This window comes from Acinonyx jubatus, chromosome B4 (assembly GCF_027475565.1).
Source record: "Acinonyx jubatus isolate Ajub_Pintada_27869175 chromosome B4, VMU_Ajub_asm_v1.0, whole genome shotgun sequence".
In the NCBI taxonomy this organism is placed as follows: Eukaryota; Metazoa; Chordata; class Mammalia; order Carnivora; family Felidae; genus Acinonyx; species Acinonyx jubatus.
The window spans coordinates 73,301,955-73,328,538 of record NC_069387.1 but is presented as its reverse complement, the minus strand read 5'-3'; the positions used below and the strand labels follow the sequence as shown (position 1 = coordinate 73,328,538).

Sequence of the window (26,584 nt, the reverse complement as noted above, 5' to 3'; positions counted from 1 at the left end):
TGAGTATCTCCTGGGGGGGGGGGGTGGTAATCTCCTTGAGGATAGGATCCATATTAAATATATCTTTCTTTGTGTCCCCCAAACCATTTAGCAAGTGCCTAGGGCATAGCTGGTGCTTAGCACAGTGGAGCTGAAGGCACAGGAAGGGGAGGGGACAGGAAGGAGGATGGGGGGGGGGGCAGTCAAGAAGGACTCCAAGGCTCTGAGGGAGGGGTTTCAAGGGCATCGAGTGGGTGTCAGCCGAGGAGCTGGCCTGCAGGCTAGAGCTGGTGCGGGCGTGTGGACAGAATGGTGCTCCGGCTGCCCCTGGACAGGTGCCTCAGGCAGGGCAGACAAGGCGCCCTCGTTGGGTTTGCGGTGTGGAGAAGGGCAGTACACAGTGTCCTGCTCCCTCCAGAGGTTGTTTTTGGCAGGGGAACCCACTAGAAGCTTGCCACAAGTTCCCTTGAGCTTTTCAGGGACTTCCTGGAGGGCAGGCCCCCGCCCCCCCCCCCCCCCCCACCGGGGCAGAATAAACGTGGCTTCCAGGCGCCTGGCTTTCTCTGAAGGGTGCGTGCCCCGCTAGGCCCAGAGGCATCCCTGTCTAGCTCCTCGCTTTCCGTGCCGCTTCCCACCCAGGAAGAGTTCATGGGTGAGCGGCCCCGGAGAGGCAGGGCTGAGGCGCTTGTTGGGAAAGGGGTCCGATGTCAGCCTCCACACTCGTCTCCTGCTCTGCCCTGACGCCGTCTCCACGGAGCTCAGGCTCTTCCTCGCGCTGACCCCATTTCCCCTCAGAAATAGAACACAGGGAAAGTGACCTCCCCCCTACCACAGAAGGAGCCGGCCTTTGAGAGTTAACACGCTCACACCCTCAGCAGCAGGCCTTTCAAAGCGGTGCCCCCTCTACAACCTTCTGTCCATCCCTCTCCCTCAGCTCCTGTCCCCCAGCCCTGGACTCGGGCCCCCACCCTGCCATGCCTGCAGATGCAGGGCACGTGGGATCCCCACCGTCTGCTAACTGCAGACCACGCCACTCCATCAGCCCGGGGCGGGGGGACTGGGGGGGGGGCACAACTCACTAGCCATCACCACCAGTCCTTAGACGGGCACTTCTCTAGCTTTAATGGGCATCTGAGTTATCTGGCGATCTCGGGAAAATGCCAGTTCTGACTTAGTAGGTTCTGTTTTTCTAACAAGGCCCCAGGGTAGGTTGGGGATGCTTGTCCACGGACCACACTGCCAGTCGCAAAGATTTAGAACACTCAACTCTGTTTCGGCACCTATGGAGACCCGCCGTGTGTACGTTATGGCCCCTGGTCTCCAGGACATATGAGAAGAGAGTCGCGTAGGATTTCTCTACATGCGTGAAGAATAGATGAGGGAATGAACGAACGACTCAGGGCACAACCCCACGGTACTGGCGATATGTAAGTGAGGAGTGCGAGGGAGGGAGAGAGATGGGAGACAGAAGCCACCTACTTTCACTTGTCTGGCAGGTTTGGGGCCCCTCCAGGGGTGCCCCTGGAGCCACTGCGCTGTGCCATTCATTGCTGGACGAGTGCCCAGAGCAAAGGCTCTCTGGCTCTGGGACACGGCGGTGGCTGGATGACCTTCCGATGCAGAACCGACTGCCTCACTCACAGCCTCTGCTGGGAGTGCTCAGACATCTCTGCATTCAGGCATTTGTGTTTTTCCCTGCACCCCAGCACCACCAAGGACTGATGAGAGAGACACACGTTCCTTAGAAGCCAGAACACCATGCACTTTAAGAAAACGCAAGACTTGGTATGAAAGGCTTATGTAAAGGAAGGAAGGAAGGAAGGAAGGAAGGAAGGAAGGAAGGAAGGAAGGAAGGGAAATGGGAAGATCATCTCTGTATTTCTTCAAAAAGTAAACCTTAAAAAAAAAAAACAACAACCCCAGACATCTTTCTCTCTTTTTCCGCAAAAGGCCTATCTAGTGGGAGACAAGTTGAAGTGGGAGAGAGGAGAAGTAAGAGAGGCAGGTCTGAGGCAGACTCAGTGACAAATAGCGGCATTCATGGAGTCCTCTGCGTCTGGCCTTGATTTCATCCGGATGGCTATGTCTAATTCCCGGTGGCCCCCAAGGCTGACTCCACACTTCTCTGGGAGCCTTGCCATGTCTTCTGCTTCATTGCCTGTTTGCCTTCTTATAGGAGCCAACCCGTGCCCTTTCTATGCCTCTGCATTTTCAAAACCCTACCTGTCCCAGAGGCAAACTTCTCCCAGGAAGCCTTCCCCAGCGTTGCTCTCTGCTATTCTTTCTGTCCTTCCCTCTCTCTCTCTCTCTCTCCCTCTCTCTCTCTTTGTGCGGTTTCTTTTCTTTTCCTTTTTTTTTAGGAGGGTACCTTCCTTCCAGCATTTCTCAAATTCCTTTTTTCTCTTGTTTCCTTTACGAGAATTCAAAGGCAGTCTCTTCACCCTCTCTATCTCGCAGTCTCGTACAGAAGCGCTAAGCTGGAGTCACACGGGGCTGAGACAGGACGGAGGACACTGAGTGGGATTCTTGATGTTGTTTGCATTTGAAGACACATAGTAACACATTTATGCTCCTATGCGATGGAATGTACACCATGAATCTGGAAACCCTATCCTGGATAGTCCTGATTCTGTTACTCTGCCCCCAAAATGCCAAAGGAAAACATAAACACATCTTGAAAGGACGTCTGAACTGAGCCCAACCGACAGAAGCTGAATGTCACTGAACGAGGCGGACCCGCCAGCCCTCTACCACGGCTGGCCGGCCGTCTGGGTGAAGTGCGGCTAGAGGCTGAGTGAAGTGTGCGCCTTCACCACCTGCCATATTTGGGGTGGGTTTACCTCTTTGGAATGCGAGTCCTTCCTCACTTTATCACTATTTTTAAATGGAATTTGTGCAGAGGGAGAGAAAGACCCTTTCTTTCCAGTCTACCTACAAATATCTTTCCCAGTGAGTCTGTGTCTACGGAAGTCTAAATTTAATATGCCCATAAAAAGGAAAAAATAGTTGAACGGTTAGTTTGTCTACACCATACAAAAATGACTGGCTTCATCCATCTGTCTCACCGCATCGATCTGATCTGGGGCAGATGCACCGATTGTGTCTGTTTGATTGCCAAATGTTCTACCTGCTATCAGGCGTGCTATTCTCCAAGGTGTAAGTGGATGACGAGGCCACGTGGGACCTTTGTCCTCAGCCATCCATGCTTTTCTTCCACCGAGAGGGGGAACCAGCAGCTCTTTGATACAGTTCTGCAGTTGAAGGCACCGCGGCGCTTCCGCATCTATTTTGCACTGCTAGGACAGGAGATTTTTTTTACTTTAAGTGAACAAACATTTATTTTCATTATGTTTCATGGAGACCTTTCTAAAATGTAATGCGTAGCTCCCTGCCTCCTCAAAGGGACCATATTAAACTCAAACGAACATTTTCCTGGACATTGAAGTTCATCACTATGAACCACAGCACTGCGGCAGATGCTATGAAGCTGGATACCCCCTGGTGCCATTGAGGACCATGGAGCATTTGACCCCAGCCCTCTTGGCCCCAGGCTACCATGTCCTTTATTCACTGTGTCAACTTCATATTGCGTTTTCTATCTTCTTTTCTTGTCCCTTCTTGCCGTTCTTATTGTGCTTTCGTCCCACAACTGTTTTGCTATCTTACCTCTATCTTTCTGCATCTAATTGGTGAGGTCAGATGACATTACCTGTGAATGCAATATCTAAACCATGACCAACACACCCAGGGCCAGAGGGGCTGTACTATGCATAAAATGCATATGCTTTTAGTCCGTGACGTGAATTATGGCTGCTCAGGTTTCCGAGTGGTGCTTCTTCCCCTGCTCACCGGTTTATTTCCTCTTCTTTTGAGCTTCTTGGCTATGTTCTGGATAGTGAGATTGCTGGGTAAGTAATCTCCAAATCCATGATTGTTTTTTCTCTTTTTGCCACATACAGGTTCAGTCTTAGTCTGAGTCACAAACTAGAGGTTTTGAAATGGTAGTTGTTTGGATTCACGAATGGGTAAAATATTAATATTGGTGTTTAGTTGGCTTTAGAATTTAAATAATTGCCGTAATTTATTTCGGCTTTGTTGATTTAAATTTTAAATTTTATTTTGCTTTGCTCAATTCTCATCTCTGATGAAAAAAAATCCACCCCCCCACCCCAGCAAGTGGAGAACGAAACTGTATTCACAGATGAACCATGATTCCTGGGAAGAATCCAGAGTTCTTATATGTAGAAAGAGTTCACTAGCAAAGATGAATCACAGCGACAGAGGATGAAATCAAGAGCAACTTAGCTCAGAAGTATGTGGCACTTTGCCGCTGGTCAAACTAGATCACTTTGAAATAGGCTTTAATTTTTTCATATATTTTAGTGTTTTCCCCAAGACTTTGTTTTCAGTTGAACTTTTATGGCCATTTCTATTTGAGGTCAGTTGTATGCATGCCTAGCTTGATAGCTGCCTATGTATTGCTTGCATCAGAAAAGAAATCATATTTTGCAACTAAATGCACTAGTCCACAGGGGGTGCACCTAAGGCATTGCTCTTGTCCCAAGGGGCTCCCAGGCTCCTTGCTAAGATAAGACCAGTTAATGCAAGGGTTAAAAAAAAAAATGAAAACCACACAGAAAACATATGTATCTTACAGTGTAACTGTGGATACAGGCTACAAGTGTCAGAGGGATTCAGAAAGGCAGGGAGACATTGTGTTCTAGAGATATCCAAGAAGGCTTCTCAGAGGAGCTTTCACCCAGGGGGTCTTGGGATTTGGTCATCCTACCTTCCCGGTGGAAGATGGGACCCATGGCCCCAAGGAGGGCACTGGGACACTGTAGGCCTGAGAGCAGCTTTCTCTGGGCAGAGGCTGGGGCCGAGGAAAGGCTCAGAGCTTAATGCAACCTCCTTGAACAGGAGGTGAGGAAGAGAGCGAAGGAAGGCCCCTGGCGGGTAGACGAGTTGGAACCAGTGATTCAGTCCCTCACCCACCTCCATCCGGACTGCACGAAAATGTGGAGCCATCTCTTTAAACAGTGACAGTTCTTTCTCTCTCTGGCCAGCACACATGCACACAAGTCCTGCACTCTTGGAATTCGGGGCTCTACTCGGGGAAGCTTCATAGCATGGGGGAGTGGAGAGAGGGAAGGGAAGCCCAGAACTCCCTGTGTAGCTTCTTCCAAGTGCCCTCAACTTCCAGAAGGAAAGCACAGCCGAGGAGGGGAGATCCGGGCAAGTCAGACCCCCAAGTCCAAGTTTCACGGAAGTTTGTATTTTTCCTAAAGTTGTTTGAGAGACCTGACAGTCCTCGGGGACAGAAAACCATCTGGTCAGGAGGAAGAAGGTCTGTTTGGGGTCCTTTCCTCTCTAATATCAATGGAGTGAGTCACCAGGAGCCAAGAGAAGAGCATGGCTGAGCCCTGAGAAGGAGGCAGCATCCGGCCAAGATGCCCCAAGGGAGCTCACCGGGGAAGGTGAAGTGAGGTGGGAAGCAGCAAGAGGGCCAGGGGGCCAACTAGGAAATTCTGGCTTCTCCCCTGGCTCACAGAACTCGGTCCAGCTGGAGCAGCCGCCTCACTCCCTGGACGGGGCTGCAGCAGTGACCAATGTCCCTGGCCAAAACTGTTCAACCCCGGGCGGCAGTGCCCACTCCCCCCCGGGGCCCTCTCCAGGCCCCCGGCCAGGAAGAGCAGACACCACGTCTGAGCCTGGAACTAGACAGTCCCCCACCTCGGCAGCACGCACGGTTTAGTCTGGGCTCCCTCCGTCCTCTGTAGCTGCTCAAGCCCCCTTCCCAGGGCCTGCCCCCGCCCCCACACCTTCACACAGGTCTCCCTCTGTGCTGTAACACACCGGCCCCTTTCCTGGCGATTGGCTCCGGCCAACTTCTGCCAAGGCTCCAGAGGAGGCTCTTTCTTCGCAGAGCTGGGTGGGGGAGGGGCTGGGGCCTGTCGTTCCGAATCTCCAGGTGGGAGCCCCGGGGCCAGGTACTCCGGGAAGCGGTCAGAAGGCTAGAAGATAGGCCGGGACACCTCCCCAAACTTGGCCTTGCTTGCCAGTTTCCAAGAGTTGGATTCCGGATACCATCGCGAGCTCCCCCTGCGCCCTCCTCCCCTCCCCCTGCCCTAGGTCCCAACTCGGAGCCCCGCTAACTCTCCCCCGCTGCTCCTTTCTACCGCTTTCCCTCCTCCCTCCCAAGTCTTTTCCGTCCACGGTCTAGGGCTCGCGGCCTGCGCCTCTGCAAACACCCCCCGCCCCTCCAATCTGGGCAGAACTCCGAGGGGAGGGGCCGGAGGCCCCCCTTCCCGCCTGTGGTCGGAGGGGGCAGCGCCGCAGCCCTGGGTTGGGGGGAGGACAGCAGCCGTCTCTGCGCCCCGCCCGATCAGGCCACTCGGCACACTAGGGGTGGGGGGCGGGAAGCAGTGCTAGCGGAGAGGGGGGTCCGGCCCAGGCAGGTGCGGGCTCTGGCTGGGCCCAGGCCGGCTCTGGGGGCGGGGTCTCAGGTTACAGCTCGGCGGGGGGCCGGGGGCGGCCCGCGGTTTGGGCGAGTTCGCCAGCCTCGAGAGGGGCCGGACGCATATAACGGGCTCCGCGGAGGCGAGAAGACGCAGAGCGCTGCTGGGCTGCCGGGTCTCCTGCCTCCTCCTCCTGCTCCGAGGGCCTCCTGCATGAGGGCGCGGTAGAGACCCGGACCCACGCCGTGCTCCTGCCGCCTCGCTGCGCTCCGCTCGGGCCGGCTCCGCCAGGCCCCGCGGTGAGCCATGATCCGCCTCGGGGCTCCCCAGACGCTGGTGCTGCTGACGCTGCTCGTCGCCGCTGTCCTTCGGTGTCACGGCCAGGATGTCCGTAAGTCGCCCGGTCCCTGCCTGCCACCCTTCTGTGCCGTCCCTTCGCACCCTCCCCCGGCCCTCTCCCTCTCTGGAGCCGGCGGGTCCAGGCTAGAGTGGCTCCCGGGGTCATAGCGCGCCGAGACTTGGGCGCATGATGCGCAGGGGCTCACCTAGCGGAGTTCTGCAAGTCAGGGGCTCTGTTGGAGCGTCGGCTGGTGCAGGTCGCAGTTGGAGGCATTTGCAGGTCTCTACGTTGCGCAGGAATTTGAAACGTGCAAAGTGTCGGGTCGAGATGTTTGCGCATAGATTTAAGCGCGCTCTTTTCCACCAGCTTTGGTAGTAAGCAGGCGCACACCCACCCAACTCACCTCCCCGAAGCACTCGGAGTGCAGCAAAACAGGTCGTGGCCCATCGATCTTAGGAGAAGTTGGAAAGGGCTCTAACGAAGGGACGAGCAAGCGCCAAAGGGTTGACCTCGCAGCCGCGTCCAGGGGTTGGTGGCTGGAAGGTTCAAAGGGGAGTTAGACAAAGGAGATGCTCTGAATCTGGTGGGCTGAAATCGGAGGCCACAAAAGAGAGGCTTCCGAGAGGCGCTCTGAGATCTCAGCGCCTCTCGCAGTTTCCTCCCCCTCCCGGCTGGCGCAGGAGCAAGGTGCAGCCCTCGTTCTCATCTCGGCTTTGGCCGTGCCTCTAAAGGGTACAGAAACTCCCCGTAGGAGAGGCCATCTGAAAGGCGATAACATTCCAACCAGACCGTGCTTTTTTCAAACGCCCCAGAAAATAGCGCCCCCTCCCCGCCGTCTTCGCCTCCAAACCCCGGAGGTACTACAGTGAGTTACTCTTCTAAATTTCTGGAACTCACCGGGCTAGGCTCTGTGTGTGTGTGTGTGTGTGTGTGTGTGTGTGTGTGTGTGTAGCAGAGGAAGGGGGCACAGTTGGTCAATTGCTATAACAATTTCAGCCGAATATAGTTAGAGATGGCAGTTTTACGGTCTAGTCCAAAGGCGGTTCGGATCTCACCTTTCCATCGTCTCCTTTGGTAAAGTCCCACTGTCTGGGATTATATTCAGGACAAACGAAGCCTGGAAAGTGTATTAGAGAGGTAGAGAGGATTTTTTTTTTTCCCCACGTGTTTGGGCACGTTTCCGATGGCTGGGATTCCAGCCCTGTCTTTGTATGTCACAGATTGTAAATCAATCGCAGAGGAAACTGTTTGGGGAGGCGGGATGGAGGTGGGGGGGGGATCAAAATCCCTCTGCCGACGAGGCTCTATTTGGTGTCTCCTGCCACCAGGCTGTCTCCAGAGACGGTTTGGAGGGCTCTGGGCCCAGGAGGACTTTCCGTTCTTTAGAGTGGCTGACCCAGGCGGGGGCAGGACTGGAGCCCGCGGCGCAGTCGCAGCGAGCCCGGGGCAGGAGATTCTGGCCGGGTCGTCGCGTGCTGCGCTAACCTGGCGGCGCGCTCCCGGGCACTTGCTGGGATACGGTGTGTCCATCAGTGTTTCCGGCTCGGACTGGCTATATTTTTGTCCTCAATTTCCCTGTACACCCACAAAGCTGTCTTCTTGACTGACCTCTGCTTAGTGCACAGTGAAATTAGCTAAGTGACTTTAAAATAATTCCCAAATTCTCCCTCTGTTATTAGAGGCGCTCACTTAAATGGCAGAGCGCTCCCACCGCCGCAACTTTCCCGGGAGTGAGTGAATTCCACAGTTTCTTGGGCCCAAACCTTCCAGTCGCTCCTCCTCCTCCTCCTCCTCTCCGGGGTGGGGGGGGAGTGCATCGGGGCGGTTGACTTCGCTCCCAGGCGCATCCGAGCCTCGTAACCCCCTCCCCTGGGTCGGTGGACCCAAAGAAGTGACGTGGGGAGAGGCACAGTCTGCGTGGACGTCAGGAATGTCAGAAACCTAGAGCTCGGGCACGCCCCTCCTCCCTATCTGTCCACGACTTTGAGAAACTTATTGGAGGCAGCGTCTTTGACCCACATCTGCATTTCACAGCCCTCGCCTGCGAAAGTGCCCCTCGGCTGAGGGGAGAGACCTCAATCCTCCTTTGTGAGGCTTGTTTGCGTTGGGAGATTGGCAGCGATGGCTTCCAGATGGGGCTGAAATGCTGCCCGTATTTATTTAAACTGGTTCCTTGCGGAGACCTGTGAATCGGGCTCTGTGTGCGCTCGAGAAAAGCCCCATTCATGAGAGGCGAGGTCCGGTGTGTTCCCCCGGACTCCCTGACCCCCCTCTCCACAATGCCCCCCTGTGCCCGCCCGCCGCCACCTCCCGGGCTCCAGCCCTGCGCAAAGCGGCGGCGAAGCAAAAACAGTTCCCCGAAAGAGGTAACTTTTTAATTGGCCTGCCACAAAGGAGCACTTATACCGCGCTGCGGTAATGAGGGGAACCGGATCAGGCGCGCCGGGATGCTATCGGCAGCGGTTTCGAACAGCAATTATGGTGGTGCTGGGCTCCTCCGTCCACACCTAGGGGATCCGGTTACGGGGCTGGCTCCTTTCTGGGGCAGTCATTTAATCCCACTTTTCACCCTCCCAGTGTCTGTGGGCGAGCCGCGTCCAGAGCTGCTGCCAGAAGTCACCCAGCGGCTCCCACATCCCGCGCTGCCTGGCCCCGCCCCCGCGCATCCCGGGGCCGCCCTTCCTAGAGAAATCTGACCCGCATTCGGGTGCACCCCCTTCTCCCAGCGTTTTCTTTTTTCACCCTGGGCCCTCTTGGGTGAAGGTGGGCTTTTCCTCGGTCCAGACGGGAGACCATTAACCTCTGCTCCTTCTCCTTCCCCACCGCCTGATTTCTACCGTTCCAGCTAGTTTAGCCGTGGGCGTGTCCCCGCAACTTCTGTGTTTACCCTGGGATCCCCCTACTCTGGCCGGGATTATCTTGCCTAAAGGCTGAGCGGATTTCTTCTGGTGGCAAGGGGAAAAAAAAAAAAAAAAAAGGAAGGTTTATCTTTAGGTTTTCAGAGTCTCCTTAAAGAGCAGGAGGCAGGCCCATTTCTTTCTCCGCCCACCTGGTTTGTGGCGCTTTCCTATTATTCATCCCCTGCAGCTGCCTTCGCTTTGGGGATTTTGATGAGAAAAACAGCGCTGGGCGCTCCCTAGCACGTGGTGCGGGCCCTTCAGCCCCTGGCGCTCTCGGGAGCGCTCTTGTCAGCACAGGTTTCGTTTGCAGGGTGAGTTCCAGACGGCAGGGCGCTGGTGGAGAGGGACTAGTCCGTGCCGTTCTCGGTCTTCATTCTTGGAGGAGGCCAGGCCCGGACTGGCTAATCTTAGCCCAGGCCAGGCATTCAAAGCCCCCAGCGCCCTCCCCGCCCCCCCACATTGAGGTTTGTCTTCAGATGAAGGTAGGGTCTCTCCAGGGAGGGCTACAGCTGGAGGTCAGCAGAGGGGAGCCCCTACGCCCTTCTTGTCTCCCAAGGCATTTTGTTAGCCTGCTGGGGGTCCCAAGGGCATTGTTTGAATGGGCCCCTATCCTCCTCCCCAAATTGGCCCGAATTCTAATATGATTTAAGTCGTGGGACATGATCCTATTTCTAACCGCTCCTCCTTTAACCCCCACCCCGTATATCCGCTTTTGGAATCTGGTTGTTTATAGATTCTAATTCTTGTGGGTTGAATTTTCTACATGCCTCTTGCATTGTAGCTGTCAGTCGTATTTAGCAAATCCCGTAGTTCCTAGAGGAAGGCAGAAAAAAGGCCTCTGTTCCTGTGCTGGGTGGGGGGTGGGGGGGTCTCTCCATTTTCCCCTCTCCTCTGGACAGTTCCTGAGTTCCCACTCGGAGTCCCCGCCCCCCCAACACCCTCGGGTCTGCCCCAGGCATTCGGAAGAGAATATGCTAACAGTAGCACCCCTCGCCCACCTTCACTGCTGGGGCAGGGTTTTCACTGGTCAATAGATAGCACAGTGCAAGGTGCACAATAAACATATGTTGACTACACAAAAGATTGAATGATGTCTTAGAAAAATGATTTCCAAGTTCTCTACTTTTGGATGGCCGGAGCCCACATTCTTCAGCGTTCGAATGATGTCAAGTTGACTGCAACCTCTTTCTCTTTTTCTCTTCTGGCTCCCCACCCCCTCCTTCCCTTCACTCTCTGCTTCCCCTGCCCCGCCCTTGGTGCAGAGAAGGCTGGCAGCTGTGTGCAGGACGGGCAGAGGTATAATGATAAGGATGTGTGGAAGCCCGAGCCCTGCCGGATCTGTGTCTGTGACACTGGGACTGTCCTCTGCGACGACATAATCTGTGAAGACATGAAAGACTGCCTCAGCCCTGAGACCCCCTTCGGAGAGTGCTGCCCCATCTGCTCAACTGACCTCGCCACTGCCAGTGGTCGTAATTTATTTATTTCCTCTTCCACATAAATAAATTACTTGCAGGTGCAGCAAACCTCCCATGGATGCTGGTCATCTCTGCGCGGCAGAGGGGCTGGTTATCCATGGGACCCCGGCAGCTGAAGCTGAAAGGAAAGGCCACTTCTTGCCTGCGGGTTGAAAGTGAATGAGCCTGGGACACTAGAGGGGTCCCTCCTCACCTAAAACCTCCAAAAAAGTACGCTTCCAAGATACGGAAGGACAGATGTGATTCCACAAAAGTATCCTCTCTGATCACTAGAGCCGCAATGGAGAGCCCATATCCTGTGGGCCGAACCCCAGATTAATTCCCCAGATTACTTAGTTACCCACACCTTGTCTTCTCTGTAGATGACCACTAATGGTCTTCAGTGGGGAGACAGGGCGGGCTCCCTCTTTGAAATCTGGAACGTTGTGGCAGTTGCCTTTTGTTTTCTTTACCTCTCTTGGAGTTAACTGCCAATTACCAAGCGAGTTAATAGGAGAAGGAGGGGCTGGGCTCTGAGAGATGGCGCTGGGCTGGAGCCCTGCAGGCGTGCGCTCTGGTGGGTTTACTCACTCCCAGCCAGAACCAGTGCTGGTGGACCACATGTGTGCACGTGACCCCTCCCCAGCACTTGAACATACGCCCCATCTCCCTGCGGGGGGAAAGGGGGGGTGGGGACGGGCACATGCCTAGGTCTCTTGGGTGGCCCTCACTGTCCCCTTCCTACTCAAACCGAGAAGAAAGTTGAAAGGGAAGCAAGGAGTTGCCCTTCCTTAACACCTTCACCAACACTGGCAAGCTGCTTTTGTGGTCTAGATTTCCCGATCATTTCTGAGGCCCCAGTGGGGGAAGTGGTGAGGGCCTCACTGCTTTGAAGGGGGAAGGGATCATTGATTTGGTGGGGGGGGGGGGGGTGCTGGCTTCGATGCTCTCTATAACTCCTCTGCCCTGCTGTGTTTTTGTGCTCGCTTCAAGGAGACCCTGCTTGAACGTAAGACCCTTCTACCTCCCTAACCCTTCTTCCGGGAGGGCTTGGGCTGTGTGGGAAGGGCTTCCTCCCCTGTGAGGAGAGAAGAGACTGGACCTTCTGCCACCTTCTGGTGCTTCCTTTCTTGGTGCTCATGAGATCTTGAGCTGCTCATTTTCTCTTCATACGCCCCGCTCCATTCTTTTGCATGCTGACTGCTTTCTCAATAACAAAGTCTGGGTCCTCTCCATTCCTCGTGGGACCTCCAGCAACCCCAGGACCCCAGTGACCCTAACATCCCAACAGAGGGACAGGAAGCTGCCTCCTTCCTGGGTTGCATCCTTGTCTTTGTTTAATCCATTAGAGAGTGTTTGAGCACAAGAACTTGTGCTAACCCATCTCACAAATCTTTCATTCTTCTCTATTCTTTCCCACTTGCAGGGCAACCAGGACCAAAGGTAAGGGTTTTTTTTTTTTTCCTTTTTTTTTTTTTTAAGTTTATTTGAGAGAGAGAGACAGAGAGACAGTGTGAGAGGGGGAGGGGCAGAGAGAGAGAGGGAGGCACAGAATCTGAAGCAGGCCCCAGGCTCAGAGCTGTTCGATGCAGGGCTCGAACTCCCGAGCCTAGCGGGGAGATGGTGACCTAAGGTGAAGTCGGAGACTGAACCGACTGAGCTACCCAGGTGCCTCTCTTTTCCTTGTTTTGTTTCTGTTTTTGCTTTCTTCAGGAGCAATGTTGTGCTCACCCAGCCTGTGATTTTGTAGGCAGCAGGCAGAGCTCTGTGTTACGGGGCGGGGGGGACCTCAGTGCTCAGGCTGCAGGGCAGGGTTTCGTGCTGGGGGCTTTAGTGGGCTTGTGTGGCTCCGTCCTCACAATGTGTCGTGTTTCAGGGACAGAAAGGAGAACCCGGAGACATTAAGGATGTAAGTACACATTGTCCTCACGTCGGTTGCCTCCACTGCTCCGAGGGGGTCGGCTTCTTGGGCTCCCTCTAACTTGCCATCCTCTGGGTCTCTGTCTCTCTCGCAGATTGTAGGACCCAAAGGACCTCCTGGGCCTCAGGTAAGAAAGGGAGAAATCCCTTCTCCCACCTCTTCCTCAAGTCACTGCTCTGCAGGCCCCTGGCCATGCTGTCATCTCATCATTCCCTTCACCTTCAGGGACCTGCAGGTGAACAAGGACCCAGAGGGGATCGTGGCGACAAAGGTGAAAAAGTGAGTAGAGAAAAGCTGCCCGATTCCTGTGGAACGCCCCAGATCCTCCGGGCATCCCCCCTGCCCCCTCCCATGTGCATGACCACCTCCTCGGGGGCAGCCGTGGCCAAGGGGGTTCTTGTGTAAATCCTGCTTCACACGGGTGCCCTTCTCTCTTTCTGCCAAGGGTGCCCCTGGACCGCGTGGCAGAGATGGAGAGCCTGGGACCCCTGGAAATCCCGGCCCCCCTGGTCCTCCTGGCCCCCCTGGCCCCCCTGGCCTCGGTGGAGTAAGTATCCTTATGTCCCCTTCCTTCAGCTGCCCCTCCAGAAAAATGTGGCTTCTAAATTGCTACTCCTGCTTACCTGGCTGGCTCCCAGGCCTGCCAGCAGTGTGTGCACAGCCTGCCCGTGGGCTTCTCCCCGGGCCTGTAATTTAGCGGAATCACATATTAGGCATCAGACTGTGGCGCTAAGGGATGACTTTTTTCACTCACTGGGTTTCTGCAAAGAAAGTCTTCAGTTACCTGGCTCCCAGGCGTCTGTACTGTGCGGTTGATTCTTGGGCATGGGTGTGGGGCTGGGGGAGAGGATGACTGGGCACTTGTAGTTCCCTGGAAGAAGAGAGACCACTGTCCTTGGAAGACATTTAATCGTGGCCCTTGCCAAGTACATTCCAAGGGACTATTCATTCTCATGAAAGAGCCCCACTGAGTGAAGGTGTGTGGCTCCAGTCATTTTTGGAATTAAGCCAGTCAACGAATTGTGTTATTGTCCAGTTTTTGCAGGTTTGCCGTTTTGATGTTTGTTGCGTTTCAAATTCTTGAGTGGCTCGCAGATGCCTGCTACCTTCCTTGCTGAAAAATCTTAAGGTTGTGGGTTTTAGTCTTTGGCTGGACGATAAAGACCTGGAAATTTTTTTCTCTGAAACCCTGAGAAGCGATGTTTGAGTTACATTTCTCAACGTAGGTTAAACAGCCTACTTACCATTTTAGAATTTATTTTTTTTTAACGTTTATTTATTTTTGAGACAGAGAGAGACAGAGCATGAACGGGGGAGGGTCAGAGAGAGAGGGAGACACAGAATCGGAAACAGGCTCCAGGCTCTGAGCTGTCAGCCCAGAGCCCGACGCGGGGCTCGAACTCACGGACCGTGAGATCGTGACCTGAGCCAAAGTCGGCTCAACCGACTGAGCCACCCAGGCATCCCCCATTTTAGAATTTAAAGTGTAATCCTGTAAAATGAAATACAAGTCACGGATGCTTCTCCAAATAGCACTGCATCTTCCAGGGAAATGAGTGCGCCGCTGTCATCTAATAACACATTTCCACACCCGGTTTTTCAGGAATCGTTGGTAATTCTATCCGATGCTAGGTTAGTTTCCAACAATTAGAGTTTATCTGAAGTTAAGGTTTGTTTGTGTTTTTTTTTTTTTCCGATACCGATTTACAGCGGAACTACACGGAGCCTGTCGGGCTCCTAATGTGGTTGGGTTTATTTGCAGAACTTCGCGGCCCAGATGGCCGGAGGATTTGACGAGAAGGCTGGTGGTGCCCAGATGGGAGTGATGCAAGGGCCAATGGTAAGACACGACACCAGTTTTTTGGGTTTGGTTTTTTTGGCAGCCAAAATGGCAGGCGGTGGCCCGTAGCGGAGTCAGGGAAGCTGACAACCTCACTTTACAGAAAATTGCGTAGAGCAGCTCTTCTCCACCGGTTATGTGACCTCCTATGCGGTTAGCCCAATGCATTTGGGTTTTAATGGTGACGGATGCCGGTTTCAATGATGCGCTGGAGTGACCAAGAAGAATGAGGATAGAGAGACACATATAGGCTGGTCTGTTGCAAGGCTGGTTGCTACTGCTCTTGGACTGAGAACTGAAGAACGCAGACAGCAGCCACTGTTCTCCAGCATCCGCAAGGCTTCCAGCAGGAAATCTCGGCCCTGCGGCTTGCATTTGGCACATGCTAAATGAAACTCGGACTTTCGTAAACGTGGCTGCGGGCCAGGAGAGAGCAAGGCCAGCTTCTCTATCCAAATGGTGCCTATAAATAAATAGATTGTTGTGCGGGGAGTGGGAAATGAGAGGGAGCAGCCACTGGATGCCCCCTCCCCATGGGGTACCTTTGTGTCCTTTGTCTGGGCCCTCGGCTGGGAGGAGGTGGCCCGCCGGAGGCCGCTGGCGAGCCAATTCCACTGAGCTTCCTCCTTTTCTGTTCCGATGCAGGGCCCCATGGGACCTCGAGGGCCTCCAGGCCCTGCTGGTGCTCCCGTAAGTACTGGGTCTTTCCTGGTGGTGGTGGCGGCGCGGATGCTTTCAAGCTCTTGGGTGTCAGTTTGTAGGGCTAACCTGGTGTCCTCCTGTTACTTTTTAGGGACCTCAAGGATTTCAAGGCAACCCTGGAGAACCTGGGGAACCCGGTGTCTCTGTGAGTGCCAGCGCCGGGCCCTGTCCTCCCCCTGGGGAGCCTCCAGTGATGGACCACCCAGCTCCTGGCACTGTCACCTCCCTGGCTCTGCCCAGAGCTTTCCCAGGGGAGGGCCCCGAGGAAATCTAGATGCCACTTCTTAGCTCTGTGGGATCTCTGACAGAGAGCCACGGCAGGCGAGGACCACCAGGAGCTCTGTCACAACAGTCCCCTTTCTGGGCCGCCCCTGGCCTGTGCCGCCTGCTGCCTTCCAGTACAGTCGGCCCTGCACGCTCGCTCTCTCTCAGCACAGAGTGGGAAGACCCCTGCACCCCATCTTTCTTCCTTATGGGGGGAACTAGATTCCAGAGGCTACAGTCCCAAAGTTTTGTCTACCGATCAGGTATCTTCCCGCTCCGGCCATCTCTTAGACTCCCTCACTTTGTTTGTAGGGTCCCATGGGTCCCCGCGGTCCTCCTGGCCCCCCTGGAAAGCCTGGCGATGATGTGAGTATACCTGAATAGTCAAACGAGTGGATGCCTCCTTTGAGAGGGTCTGGAGGGGGTGTATGTGCTGGGGCAGAAGCGCCCTTGGCTTGGTCCGGGGGAAAGTGTCCTTAGGGGCAGAACTGGTCAGTCGGAGTCTCAGACCCTGTCTACTGTCTACATTCCCACTTGCGAGTGCCCGGGGACTGCTTGGGACCCACTGGGGAGGAAAATAATTAAAACATCATTAGCTCCACGAAGGGAAATTGAGAAACAAGAGAAGGGAAAGGGAAAACACAGAGGGACAGATGTAGAGAAGGAAAAACAAAGGAAGACACTCAACAGCCCAGCATTATCTTACTTGTAAATGAGTTAGGAAAAGCGCAGCCTGAGTCAGGATGTCTGCAAAGGATGCAAACGAAGTGAAGGGAGTTGGCTCTCGAACTATTCTTATGAATCGCATTAGACAGTAAAAAGTCTCTCAGGGTAAGGCAACGCTGGCCCTATCAGCAGAGCCTAGGAGGGGAGAGAGAAAAGCCCCCGGGGGCAGCTGGGGGCTAGTGGGGACAGAGAAGCTTGCCCAGCTGTCTGAAAGAATGCATGGTGACCCAGGAAAGGCATTCAAAGTGTGGAATCTGAAGGAGGTGGCGGGGGCGGGGCGGGCAGGGAGTAAGCAGGTGGGCAAAGGCATAGAAAACTAAGAGGAGAGAGGTGATCTGGATCGTGCCAACTGTGCTACCTTGTCTTCTGGAGAAGCTGAAGTACATCTCTCTCCCTTCAGGGTGAAGCCGGAAAGCCTGGAAAATCTGGTGAAAGAGGCCCTCCTGGCCCTCAGGTAAAGCCCTCCCCGCCTTTCCCAGCCCCGAACCTCATTGTGAGTCTCCCTCCTTTGCAGCCAAGGCAGTGGCCTCGCACCCAGCTCATCCAGTTGGGTTAGCGCACTTCTAAAGCAGAATTCCAGCAGCCCCTACGTACATCAGACCTTCGTGCTGATGTTTAGGATCCTAACACAGGCCCACGGGGTGGGGATGGCTAGGCAGCTGTTGTTTACAGCCGTTTTCCCATAAGATGGGGGAAGCACGGCGAGGGGGGCTCTGGGATCTACTGAAAGAACTGTCCAAGTGCTGGGCTTCTGACCGCCCCCCCTCCCGCCCCGGCCTGAGGGAGCTGGCTTTGGAGACTCTCTGCAGTGCGGGTCTGCCTCTCCTGGGCCCTTCCGCACTGTGCCTTCAACGTCTCCTCTTTGGATTGCAGGGTGCTCGCGGCTTCCCGGGAACCCCAGGCCTTCCTGGTGTCAAGGGTCACAGAGTAAGTATCACGGACGCGGGTGTTGGGAGGAAGGAATTGCCCTGGGGAGAGAAAAATCATTTGGGGGGCATGAATCTTCTTCCAGAAGTGTGATCGAATGTTTTCTCCTGTCCCCTAGGGCTACCCAGGTCTAGATGGTGCTAAGGGAGAAGCTGGTGCTCCAGGTGTGAAGGTAAGGACCAAGAAGCACATGGGGACAATGGAGGAGCCTTTCTTTCCGGTCAAGGAGATGCTATTGAGTCCGTGGAGTTAGGATGTCAGAACGGCTTTGGTTGGGAACACCCAGTCCTGCATCCTGATGGATGAGCAGGAGGCCTGGAGAGCTCGGGGAATTGTCCCTCACAGAACTGAACTTTGGGGGGGTCTTGGTGGTAGCTGAGTTGACCAGAGATTTCAGCTTCCTCCTTGGGAGTTTTCTGGGGGCAGTGGGGTCCCGCTCACTGACACTGTGCATCTTTTTTCCAGGGTGAGAGTGGTTCACCGGGTGAGAATGGTTCTCCGGGCCCAATGGTGAGTGTGAATATCACCCCCGGGGGAGGCCCTCGGGACGCTCTTCAGACATCTTCTAAAGCCTAGTAGATGACTCTGCTATGGACACCACTGCTCCCTTTGTGCAGAGGAGATACTCGGTTTTGTAGATTTGATCTGGTTACGATCAGATCCAAAAGCTAAATTTATCAGCTAGATGATTTGTTCAAGGTGTCACCAGTGTTTCCTTGAAATAGCCCGTGAACACACTTAGGATGTGCTTCAGTTTTTTAAAATTCTGTTTATTCTCCACGTTTTGAGGGGGGTGTTCGTCTATTGCACAAAGCAAGGCACGCCTGTGACCAGACTCCCGACAGTAATGACAGGAGCGTGTGTGTGATCTGCTGGGCAGAAGAACTTTGATGTGATATGAGAAGTTCTAGATGGGTCGGGAAGGCAGGATCAGGGGCATCCACACCTTTGCCTCCCGGGCACACGCACGTTCCCCACTCCGGTGTCTGGGAAGGACTTGCGGAGCGTCGTTAAGCCGACTCATGCGTGTGTTGTCCTGGTGTGTGTGTTCCAGGGTCCCCGCGGCCTGCCTGGTGAGAGAGGACGGACTGGCCCTGCTGGGGCTGCGGTGAGTAATGACAAGGCCAAAGGCCACCTTTTGGCCAGCCCTTTAGAGATTACAAGGCACTTGCGTGGGTGGCTGTTTTGCTTGACCCTCAAAATGACCCCGTGAGGCGCAGAGAGCACTGTCACCCCGTGAGGATTATCTCTGACCCTGCTGCAAATCCCCAGGCCGAGTCTGCACCGTTGAAGGACAGCGATGGGAGGGTTGGTTGGTGAGGGCAGGATTCTCTCTTAACCAGGCTGGATGGTGCAGGTAATCCCTTTCACAGGGCCCCCCCAACCCCCACGCCCCCGGTCAATCCAGTTTGAACTTATGGACAGACTTACAGTGCTGTGCTACTCTCTGTTCTTTCTGGCTTTTGAGATGATGCCCTATTAAAGCATAACAGTCTAGCATCAACTAGGCACATGGGGTCCTTATACTTGACATTGCTGCTGCCGCTGGTGATACTGTGATAGATAATCCCAGTGGCCACCCTGCCACAGGCACTTCCTTGGGTTAATACCTTACATGCTTTGTCTCACCGAATCTTCCCTCATATCCTGTGAAGTAGATTCTGTTCTTCTCCCCATTTTAGGGAAGGAGAAACCGAGGCACAGAAAGGTTGCATAGCTTAAGACCCTGCTCAGCAGCCTCCGCCTCTGGTGGCCTCTTGTTGACGTGGGAAGTGAAGGGCATGGGGATTTGCAGGGGATTTGCGGCGGGCGGCGGAGGGCGCAGGTGTTTATTTCTGATCCCTCAGCAATGAAGAGCCCTTGTAGGCGCTTGGTCAGGCGAGTGATGTGATGAAAGCTGTGTTTAAGAAAGATTATGCTTTCAGTTGAGCTCATACCCCAGCCACCCAGGCTCCGAGGCCCCTCCTCCTCATAGGCCGTTGCAGGGCTGGCCAAAGTAAATCAGCTTCACTCACTCTGCTGCCTCCTGCATAATGTGTCGGTTTGGCAGAAATTTCCCTCCAGAGCAGATCAGTGAGATACAGGCAGCCCCGACCCCCGTTTGTCCCCCAGAGCTGCTGAGGTGCCTTGTCCCAGGGTCACTTTGTGTGAGGGGATTAGAGAGTGCTGGGGCTGCCAAGAAACACTGCTATTTTTGCAGATTATTAGGACCTGGCCTGTGGCTCTTTGGCCCGGCCCGGAGCTGTGGTGGCCGCACCCTGTCAGGGGCAGAGACGAGCCGCATCCCTGTTCTTCCTCCTTCCCGAGCACAGCAGGCCTTGCTCCTCGCTCCTCCCCGCTGGTTCCTGTCCCCGCAGTAGTCAGGCTGGCAGGCTGCGTATAGGCTTTGGCATAGAAAGCTGACAACGTCACGCAGTTCTAAATGCAGGCCTGGTGTCAAGGCTGGGCCCGGGACGGGGCTGGGCTGGCCTCTGCCTGCTGTGGTCACATGCCCCCTTGGGCCAGACTGTGCCCTCTCCCAGCTCTGCTGCAGGGAGAGCCACCGACGCCAGCTCAGGCCTCGCGGGTCATGCTGGGCCCCAGGTCTCTCCTCTGGCCAACCCCCGGAGGGAGGGTGCTCCATAGCTTCCCGAAGCAGCCGGCCTGGCCCAGAACGGGCCGTGGCCAACGCTGAGGCTTTATGTTCCCTCTGACATTTTTTTTCTGTCAAGTCTCCTCTTGCGTTCCTGTTTAATGCCAGTCTGGAGCATCTCAGTCAGGAGAAATGGATCATAGCCAGGAAGAAGATTTGAGTCTTATTTAAAATATGAGCTCCCCCCAAAGCATCCTTCTTCAGCACCCTAGAAGAGGCAGAGGCAGGCAGGCAGGGCCCAGCTTGGGAAAGGTCGCCTTCTGGCCTGCTCCAGTCCCCTGCCAAGGACCAGGTGCCGGGCCTAGCCTAATGGTTCCTAGAGTTTGGGTAAAAGTTCCCTGGGCCCTGAGGGGCCTTGAGAGAGAAAGGCTGGGGGGGGGGGGGGTGGGTAGAATGTGCTCACCACAAACCTGGGGGGAAACCCTCAAAATTAGTCCTAGAGAGCGACCTGGCGGCCCTGTCTTTCTGTGTAAAGGACTCTCAGGGGCAAGAGCTCAGATGTGTTCCTCAGGCTGTGCCCAGGGCTCTGTCCCTATCGCAGAACACGGCTTCTTCCTGGGCCAGCGGCAGCATCTGTGTTTCCTTAGACATAGGTTGTCTACAGTGGGTGGGGAGAGGGCGGAGCCCAGAGGCATCCCGGACCTAACCAAGGGGAGGCCTTAACCAAGCCTCAACCAAGGAGGAGAACCAAGCCCCTGGAAGTGTTTCCCCCTGCGAGCAGGTGGGAGGAATTGTGTGAGGTTTGCTGCTTGGCTGCTTCATTGTCCTTTGGCCTGATTCACTGAGTCTTTAAATGATAACTTGGCCTTGATGTTGGGGATATTTGGGGTCTAAATGGAAGTTTAAGAAATGATGGAATAGCTAGGAGAGCACCAAGCTGTGTTTAAGCTCAGAATTTGCCCGCGGCTGCCCCCAACACGGAGGGGTTCTGGGGCTGCTCCTCCCTGGGGGGCTGCGCTGCACCCATCCCTGGCCAGCCCCCCACTCAGCCCTGAGGCCCCTGGGGCCCAGCGCCGCCCACATTTTCTGTGGGGGGGCGGGCACTGTGGGCGGGGAGGGCCTGGTCTCTTGGTCAGGCACCTCTCACCACGGCCGCTTCTTCCCCCCCTGCTTATAGGGTGCCCGGGGCAACGACGGTCAACCAGGCCCTGCTGGGCCTCCGGTAAGTGCCTGTCATCTGTGGTAGGTTTACCCGAGTCCCTTTCAGCAGCCCAGTGGGGTTGGCAGTGCTGGTGCTTCTTGGGCAAAGGGAGAGGAATCCGTATCACCCTAGCCTGTTGATAACAAGCTTTGAAGCAACGGTTCATTTTTCTCAGCCATCCTCTTGGCATTTTTTTGAGGAGGGATAGATAGGGAGGTAAAAGAATCATCTGCTTCTCACCATGTCTATAGTTAGAAACCGGCTTTGCCTCGTGAAGCCAGGCTCAGGCAGAGGGGGCGGTTTTTGCCCAGGGACTTTGAGCCACGATGGATGTAGTGCAAAATCAGTACAAAGGTGGGGAGTGTGAGGTGTGGGGGTGGCTCGCTTTGGGGGTTACAGAAACACTGCCCAGAAACAGCATTCTCCTCTCCCCCTCCTTCCTTCCTTCCTCCAGGGTCCCGTGGGTCCTGCTGGTGGTCCTGGCTTCCCTGGTGCTCCCGGTGCCAAGGTACGTGCCCTGCAGGTGGAGTCGGGAGCCGCCCCCTCCCCACCCCATCACCCTCACCGACTGCCCCCTGGACAGTCCCCACTTCCCTTCTGAGGAGTGTGTCCCACCCCCACCCACTGCTGCCCTCCGCGGAGGCAAGGACGAGCCAGGCGGTTCAGTCACCAGATGGAAGGGAAAGTAAGATGTAACGATAAGATGCTGGAGGTGCAGTTACAGCGTCAGACCGGGGAAGGGAGGAAAAGATGGGGAGACACTGGAGATCTGGGAGGGAGCAGAAGACCAGGAACTGGAGGACGGCAAACTCTAGACCCGGAAGAGAGCTGGAGGAAGTGGGCAAGGAGATAGCTCCAAGCTTCCCTCTCGCCCCCACCCCATCGGGGGCCTGGCTCTTCCAGGCAGTGTGAACAGAGTTCTTCCAAGGATTAATAGGGGCCAGTGGGAGGCCAGCCAGTTCAGGGAAAGGCCCCTGTGGCCCAAGAAGGATTCCAGTGCGCACGTTCCCTGGGAATTCTCTCCCGGGGCAGCCGGGAGATGAATAAGGAGCCTCCATGTGGTCACTGGCATCAGGTTGCCTTTCCCCTCCTGGGGGTTTCCATGGCAACCAGACAGTGTCTGAGGCCCTGGGAGCTGGGTGAAGGAGACCCATTGTGAAGAGGGACGGCGGAAGGTGAGGGGGCCTGACCTTTAGAAAATAATAATTACAAGAGTGGAGCAAGAATGTTCTGAGAAGAAACCTGAGGAGGCTCTGCCCCGCCTCCAGGTCAGCAGTCCTCCCCAGAGGACTCGGCCGGCCAGAGAGTCCGGATCGCAGCCAGTTGTAACTTTCAGGAAAAAAATGAAAGTAAAAGCAGAGGCCATTTTGGGGGGTTGCGGGACCTGCCAGAGGCCGAGGAGGACTGGACTGTGGTCAGAGCAGGGGCAAGTGGAGTGGGGCGCTGGTCCCAGCTTGCTTGCGTCCTGGCTTCCTGGCTGGCTTCAGACAGGCCTGGGCCGGAGCCTGGGGGTGGCGGTGTTCGCACATTGGCCAGACGCAAGTGGAGTGGTGCCCTGAGCCCAGATGTCCGAGGGCCTCCCTTTCCCCGGTGAAGGAATAGGTGGAGAGTGGGAGGTAAAGGCTGCCCACCTCAGTGGCCTGTCTACCAGCTCACACCCCTCAGCGTGGGCAGGACCCCCCAGCACTGGCCTTCCTGAGGCCCAATGCCGTAGCACGGAGGTGTGCATTTGCTGTGGGGGGTTAAGGTGTGGAGGGGAGACGGAGAGCGGAGGAGGTGTGGGGGGAAGGCATCAGGTTGGCGAGCTCACTCGGGGCGGGGGGCGTGTGGGACCACGTGGGGAACACGGTCGCGCACGCGCACAGTGGGTGCGGTGTGTGCAACTCTGCTTTCTGTCCCTGAGCTGTTGCTGGCCAGGGAGAGGTCTTTGCCCCCCACCCGCCCCCCCGGCGTCTCCTCACTCCACCCCTCTCCGTCTCTATCCAGGGTGAAGCTGGCCCCACTGGTGCTCGAGGCCCCGAAGGCGCTCAAGGTCCTCGCGGTGAACCTGGTACTCCTGGGTCCCCTGGACCGGCCGGTGCCTCTGTAAGTACAGCTTCCCTTTGGCCTGAAGTCTGTGGCCTGGGTGCTCTTGACTCTGTTTACCTCTGAGAGAAGTGGAGCCCATTTGGAGCCCCACCAACCAAACCTTCATCTAGGCCCAGCACCTGCTCCCTGATCTCTAGGGGCAGGTCTCCTTCCAACCCCATCCTGTCCCAGAAACCCCCAGCAGGACCATGTCTGGGACGGCCAGCTGCTGGCCCAGCCCCTGGGCCTGTGGTCTGGGAGGGCAGGGAGGTAGCTGGGGTTTATTCTTTGCTATTTATTTCGTAATGACCCCATCTCTTTCCTCAGGGTAACCCTGGAACTGATGGAATTCCTGGAGCCAAAGGATCTGCTGTGAGTGTTGCCCTTGGATTTGGCTCCTCCAGGTGGGGTCAGTCCCTCCTTGCCCCCTCTCCTGATGCCCCTCTCTTCTACTCATGCTGACAGGGTGCTCCGGGCATCGCTGGTGCTCCCGGCTTCCCTGGGCCCCGTGGTCCACCTGGCCCTCAAGGTGCAACTGGTCCGCTGGGCCCGAAAGGTCAGACGGTAAGACCCAGAGTGAACCCCAAGTCCCATCGATACCATCGGGGTCAAACCCCGCCATCCCTCCTTCCTGCACTCACACCAGTGTCCTTTGTTGGGGGCTGGGGGGGTGGGGCATGCCTTTAAGGGTTTCTGGAGATGGGGGCAGGGTCCATGGAGAGAACCCAGCGTGACAACCTGCCTCTGTCTTTTCTCAAGGGTGAGCCTGGTATTGCTGGCTTCAAAGGCGAACAAGGCCCCAAGGGAGAGCCTGTGAGTATCTGCCCACCAGCTCTTGGGCCCAAGGCCATCCCCCCGCCCACTGCCCTACTCCTCCATAGCCCTGTCCCCTAATCTGGGACCCCTCAGGCTGTGTCTGGGGAGGGGGACATATCGGGGTTGAGAAGCTGATGCAGCTTCAGCTCCCATTTTGACCCTCACACCCTCTCTCTTCCCACTGGGCCACTTCTGCTCTTCCTGGGCTGACCCTCTATGGCCCCTCTTCCCCAAATCCCCTAGCCCTGAAATAATGGCCAAGGTCACTTCCACCACATGCCAGGTCAGTGATTGACCCGGGGCCAGGTGAAGACTCACCCTGTTTCTCTTTTGTGCTGGTTCTCAGGGCCCTGCTGGCCCCCAAGGAGCCCCTGGTCCTGCTGGTGAGGAAGGCAAGAGAGGTGCCCGTGGAGAGCCTGGTGGTGCTGGGCCCGTTGGTCCCCCTGGAGAAAGAGTAAGTGGGCTCTTACTCTAGAGGTAAGGGGACTCCTAGTCCCCACTTTCTGTGGGTGTGACCTGAACGTGGAAGTGGAGTCTTGGTGGTTCTGTGTTCTTGTCCAGTCCTGTGGCCTGAGTATCAGATTCCTCTCTTCTCCACTCAATGCCACGGGGACAGGGAGCCCTTCTTATTTGTACCCCATGCCCCCAGGAGGGCATGAAATGGTTTGAGCTACTCCCCAGGTCAGGCCCAAGAAGTTACTCTCTCGGAATCTTGCCGGCCATAGCTACAGCCCCACAGAAACTGTGGGTTGGTGGGACTGATCCCCTGAAGCCTGGCTGGGCTCCCTGGAGTTACCGTTGGGTCAGGGGCCATTGTCACTCACCACCTGCCCTCCCATTTCTTCCTAGGGTGCTCCTGGCAACCGTGGCTTCCCAGGTCAAGATGGTCTGGCAGGTCCAAAGGTGAGTGGGGGAAGAAGGGCTTGGGGTCCCTGCATGGCTGGTCAAATGGCCTGCTGATGACTGCTGCCTCCCCTTGTGTAGGGAGCCCCTGGAGAGCGAGGGCCCAGCGGCCTTGCTGGCCCCAAGGGTGCCAACGGCGATCCTGGCCGTCCCGGAGAGCCTGGCCTTCCTGGAGCCCGGGTAAGTAACCCAGCCGCCTTTGTCCTTGACTTCCGACTGTGATCGGGAGTCCTCGTGCCCTTCCCCACCTGCTCTCTCCAGCCCTGTGCTGAGGATCGGGAGGACCTGGGGCCTGCCCCGACGCCCGCCCACCCTCTGTCTCTCTCCTCAACAAAGGGTCTCACTGGACGCCCCGGTGACGCCGGTCCTCAAGGCAAAGTTGGTCCTTCTGTAAGTCTACCATTTGGAGTTGTTGGGAGAGGTTGAGGGGATATCCTTGAGGAGGCAGGTAGGAAGACAGACAGGAGTCTGGGTGGGGGGCAGCCCGTGAATTTTGAGAACAGGGGAGGGGTGCAGATGGTAGGTACCAGGGCCGGGTGTGGAGCCCTGAAAGTGCCACCCCGTTGTGCATTTGGGCCTTTCCTCGGGGGAAGACGAAGCCTGGCGTGCACCGTGAGAGGCAAAACTTCTAATTTAAGCAGCACCTTGCTGCTGACGGGGGTCCACATGTGCGGTGAGGGCTGCTGGTCAAAACCTTGCTCAATCCCTGTGCCGTGCGTCTGGTCATTGCCTTGCCCTGTGCCTGCCACATAGTAGGCACTTAGTAGCTGGATGGACGGATGTGGGAAGAGCGTCTACATTCTGAGAACGGTGTCCTCTCTTTCAGGGAGCCCCTGGTGAAGATGGTCGTCCTGGACCTCCAGGTCCTCAGGGTGCTCGTGGGCAGCCTGGTGTCATGGGTTTCCCCGGCCCCAAAGGTGCCAATGTAAGTAATAACCCGCCCTTCCATTTCCTTCCACATGGTGCCACCTACCTCCTTGCCCCCTGTGGAAAGGACTGGCTCCTAAAGAGAGTTAACCAAGGGCAGGTCTGAGTGGGATTCTGGGTGCCATGGGCAGCTGGGGCCTCCATGTCCCACAGGAGTGCATGTGATCTGGGGAAACCCGGGGCTCCTTAGAGCTTCGGGACATCTCAGCCGTGACATTGTTCCATGGGGCAGTGCTGCCATACCCTCTGAGTGTAAGAGAAGGTGCTGATTCTCAGCTTGAGCTTTTCCTGTCCATCAGGCTGTGGCCCCAAGCCCCAGGCTCCCCCACCTGCTCTACCCCCCTGCCCTCACCAAAACCCTCCCTTCATGGTCCTGCACTCTTTCCTCCAGGGCGAACCTGGCAAGGCTGGTGAGAAGGGACTTCCTGGTGCCCCTGGACTGAGAGTAAGTACTCCGTCTCACTACCCACGCATTGGTGCTGGTTAGACACCCTCAAGGGGAGAGGAATCCCGTGGCATGCTCCTGGGGTCCCTAGTTAGCAGCGTGGAGTCCTGTGGCTGAGCCCATGCTTCTCTAGGGCCTT

General features: G+C 55.9%; 1 protein-coding gene across 1 annotated transcript in view; it reads left to right on the top strand.

Annotated features, from left to right (window-relative positions):
* The first annotated feature begins 6,575 nt into the window (after positions 1-6,575).
* The window catches only part of COL2A1 (collagen type II alpha 1 chain), a 31,212-nt gene continuing 11,203 nt past the window's right edge, over positions 6,576-26,584 (top strand). Inside the window, exons 1-28 of the mRNA XM_027035991.2 lie at positions 6,576-6,828; positions 10,940-11,146; positions 12,561-12,577; positions 13,011-13,043; positions 13,150-13,182; positions 13,281-13,334; positions 13,501-13,602; positions 14,818-14,895; positions 15,541-15,585; positions 15,689-15,742; positions 16,174-16,227; positions 16,988-17,041; positions 17,461-17,514; positions 17,633-17,686; positions 17,980-18,024; positions 18,569-18,622; positions 21,264-21,308; positions 21,742-21,795; positions 23,274-23,372; positions 23,682-23,726; positions 23,820-23,918; positions 24,114-24,167; positions 24,517-24,624; positions 25,020-25,073; positions 25,155-25,253; positions 25,410-25,463; positions 25,900-25,998; positions 26,392-26,445. Of these exons, the coding sequence (XP_026891792.1) occupies positions 6,744-6,828; positions 10,940-11,146; positions 12,561-12,577; positions 13,011-13,043; positions 13,150-13,182; positions 13,281-13,334; positions 13,501-13,602; positions 14,818-14,895; positions 15,541-15,585; positions 15,689-15,742; positions 16,174-16,227; positions 16,988-17,041; positions 17,461-17,514; positions 17,633-17,686; positions 17,980-18,024; positions 18,569-18,622; positions 21,264-21,308; positions 21,742-21,795; positions 23,274-23,372; positions 23,682-23,726; positions 23,820-23,918; positions 24,114-24,167; positions 24,517-24,624; positions 25,020-25,073; positions 25,155-25,253; positions 25,410-25,463; positions 25,900-25,998; positions 26,392-26,445 (1,887 nt within the window). The 5' untranslated portion in view covers positions 6,576-6,743. The remainder of the gene's footprint in view (positions 6,829-10,939; positions 11,147-12,560; positions 12,578-13,010; positions 13,044-13,149; positions 13,183-13,280; positions 13,335-13,500; positions 13,603-14,817; positions 14,896-15,540; positions 15,586-15,688; positions 15,743-16,173; positions 16,228-16,987; positions 17,042-17,460; positions 17,515-17,632; positions 17,687-17,979; positions 18,025-18,568; positions 18,623-21,263; positions 21,309-21,741; positions 21,796-23,273; positions 23,373-23,681; positions 23,727-23,819; positions 23,919-24,113; positions 24,168-24,516; positions 24,625-25,019; positions 25,074-25,154; positions 25,254-25,409; positions 25,464-25,899; positions 25,999-26,391; positions 26,446-26,584) is intronic.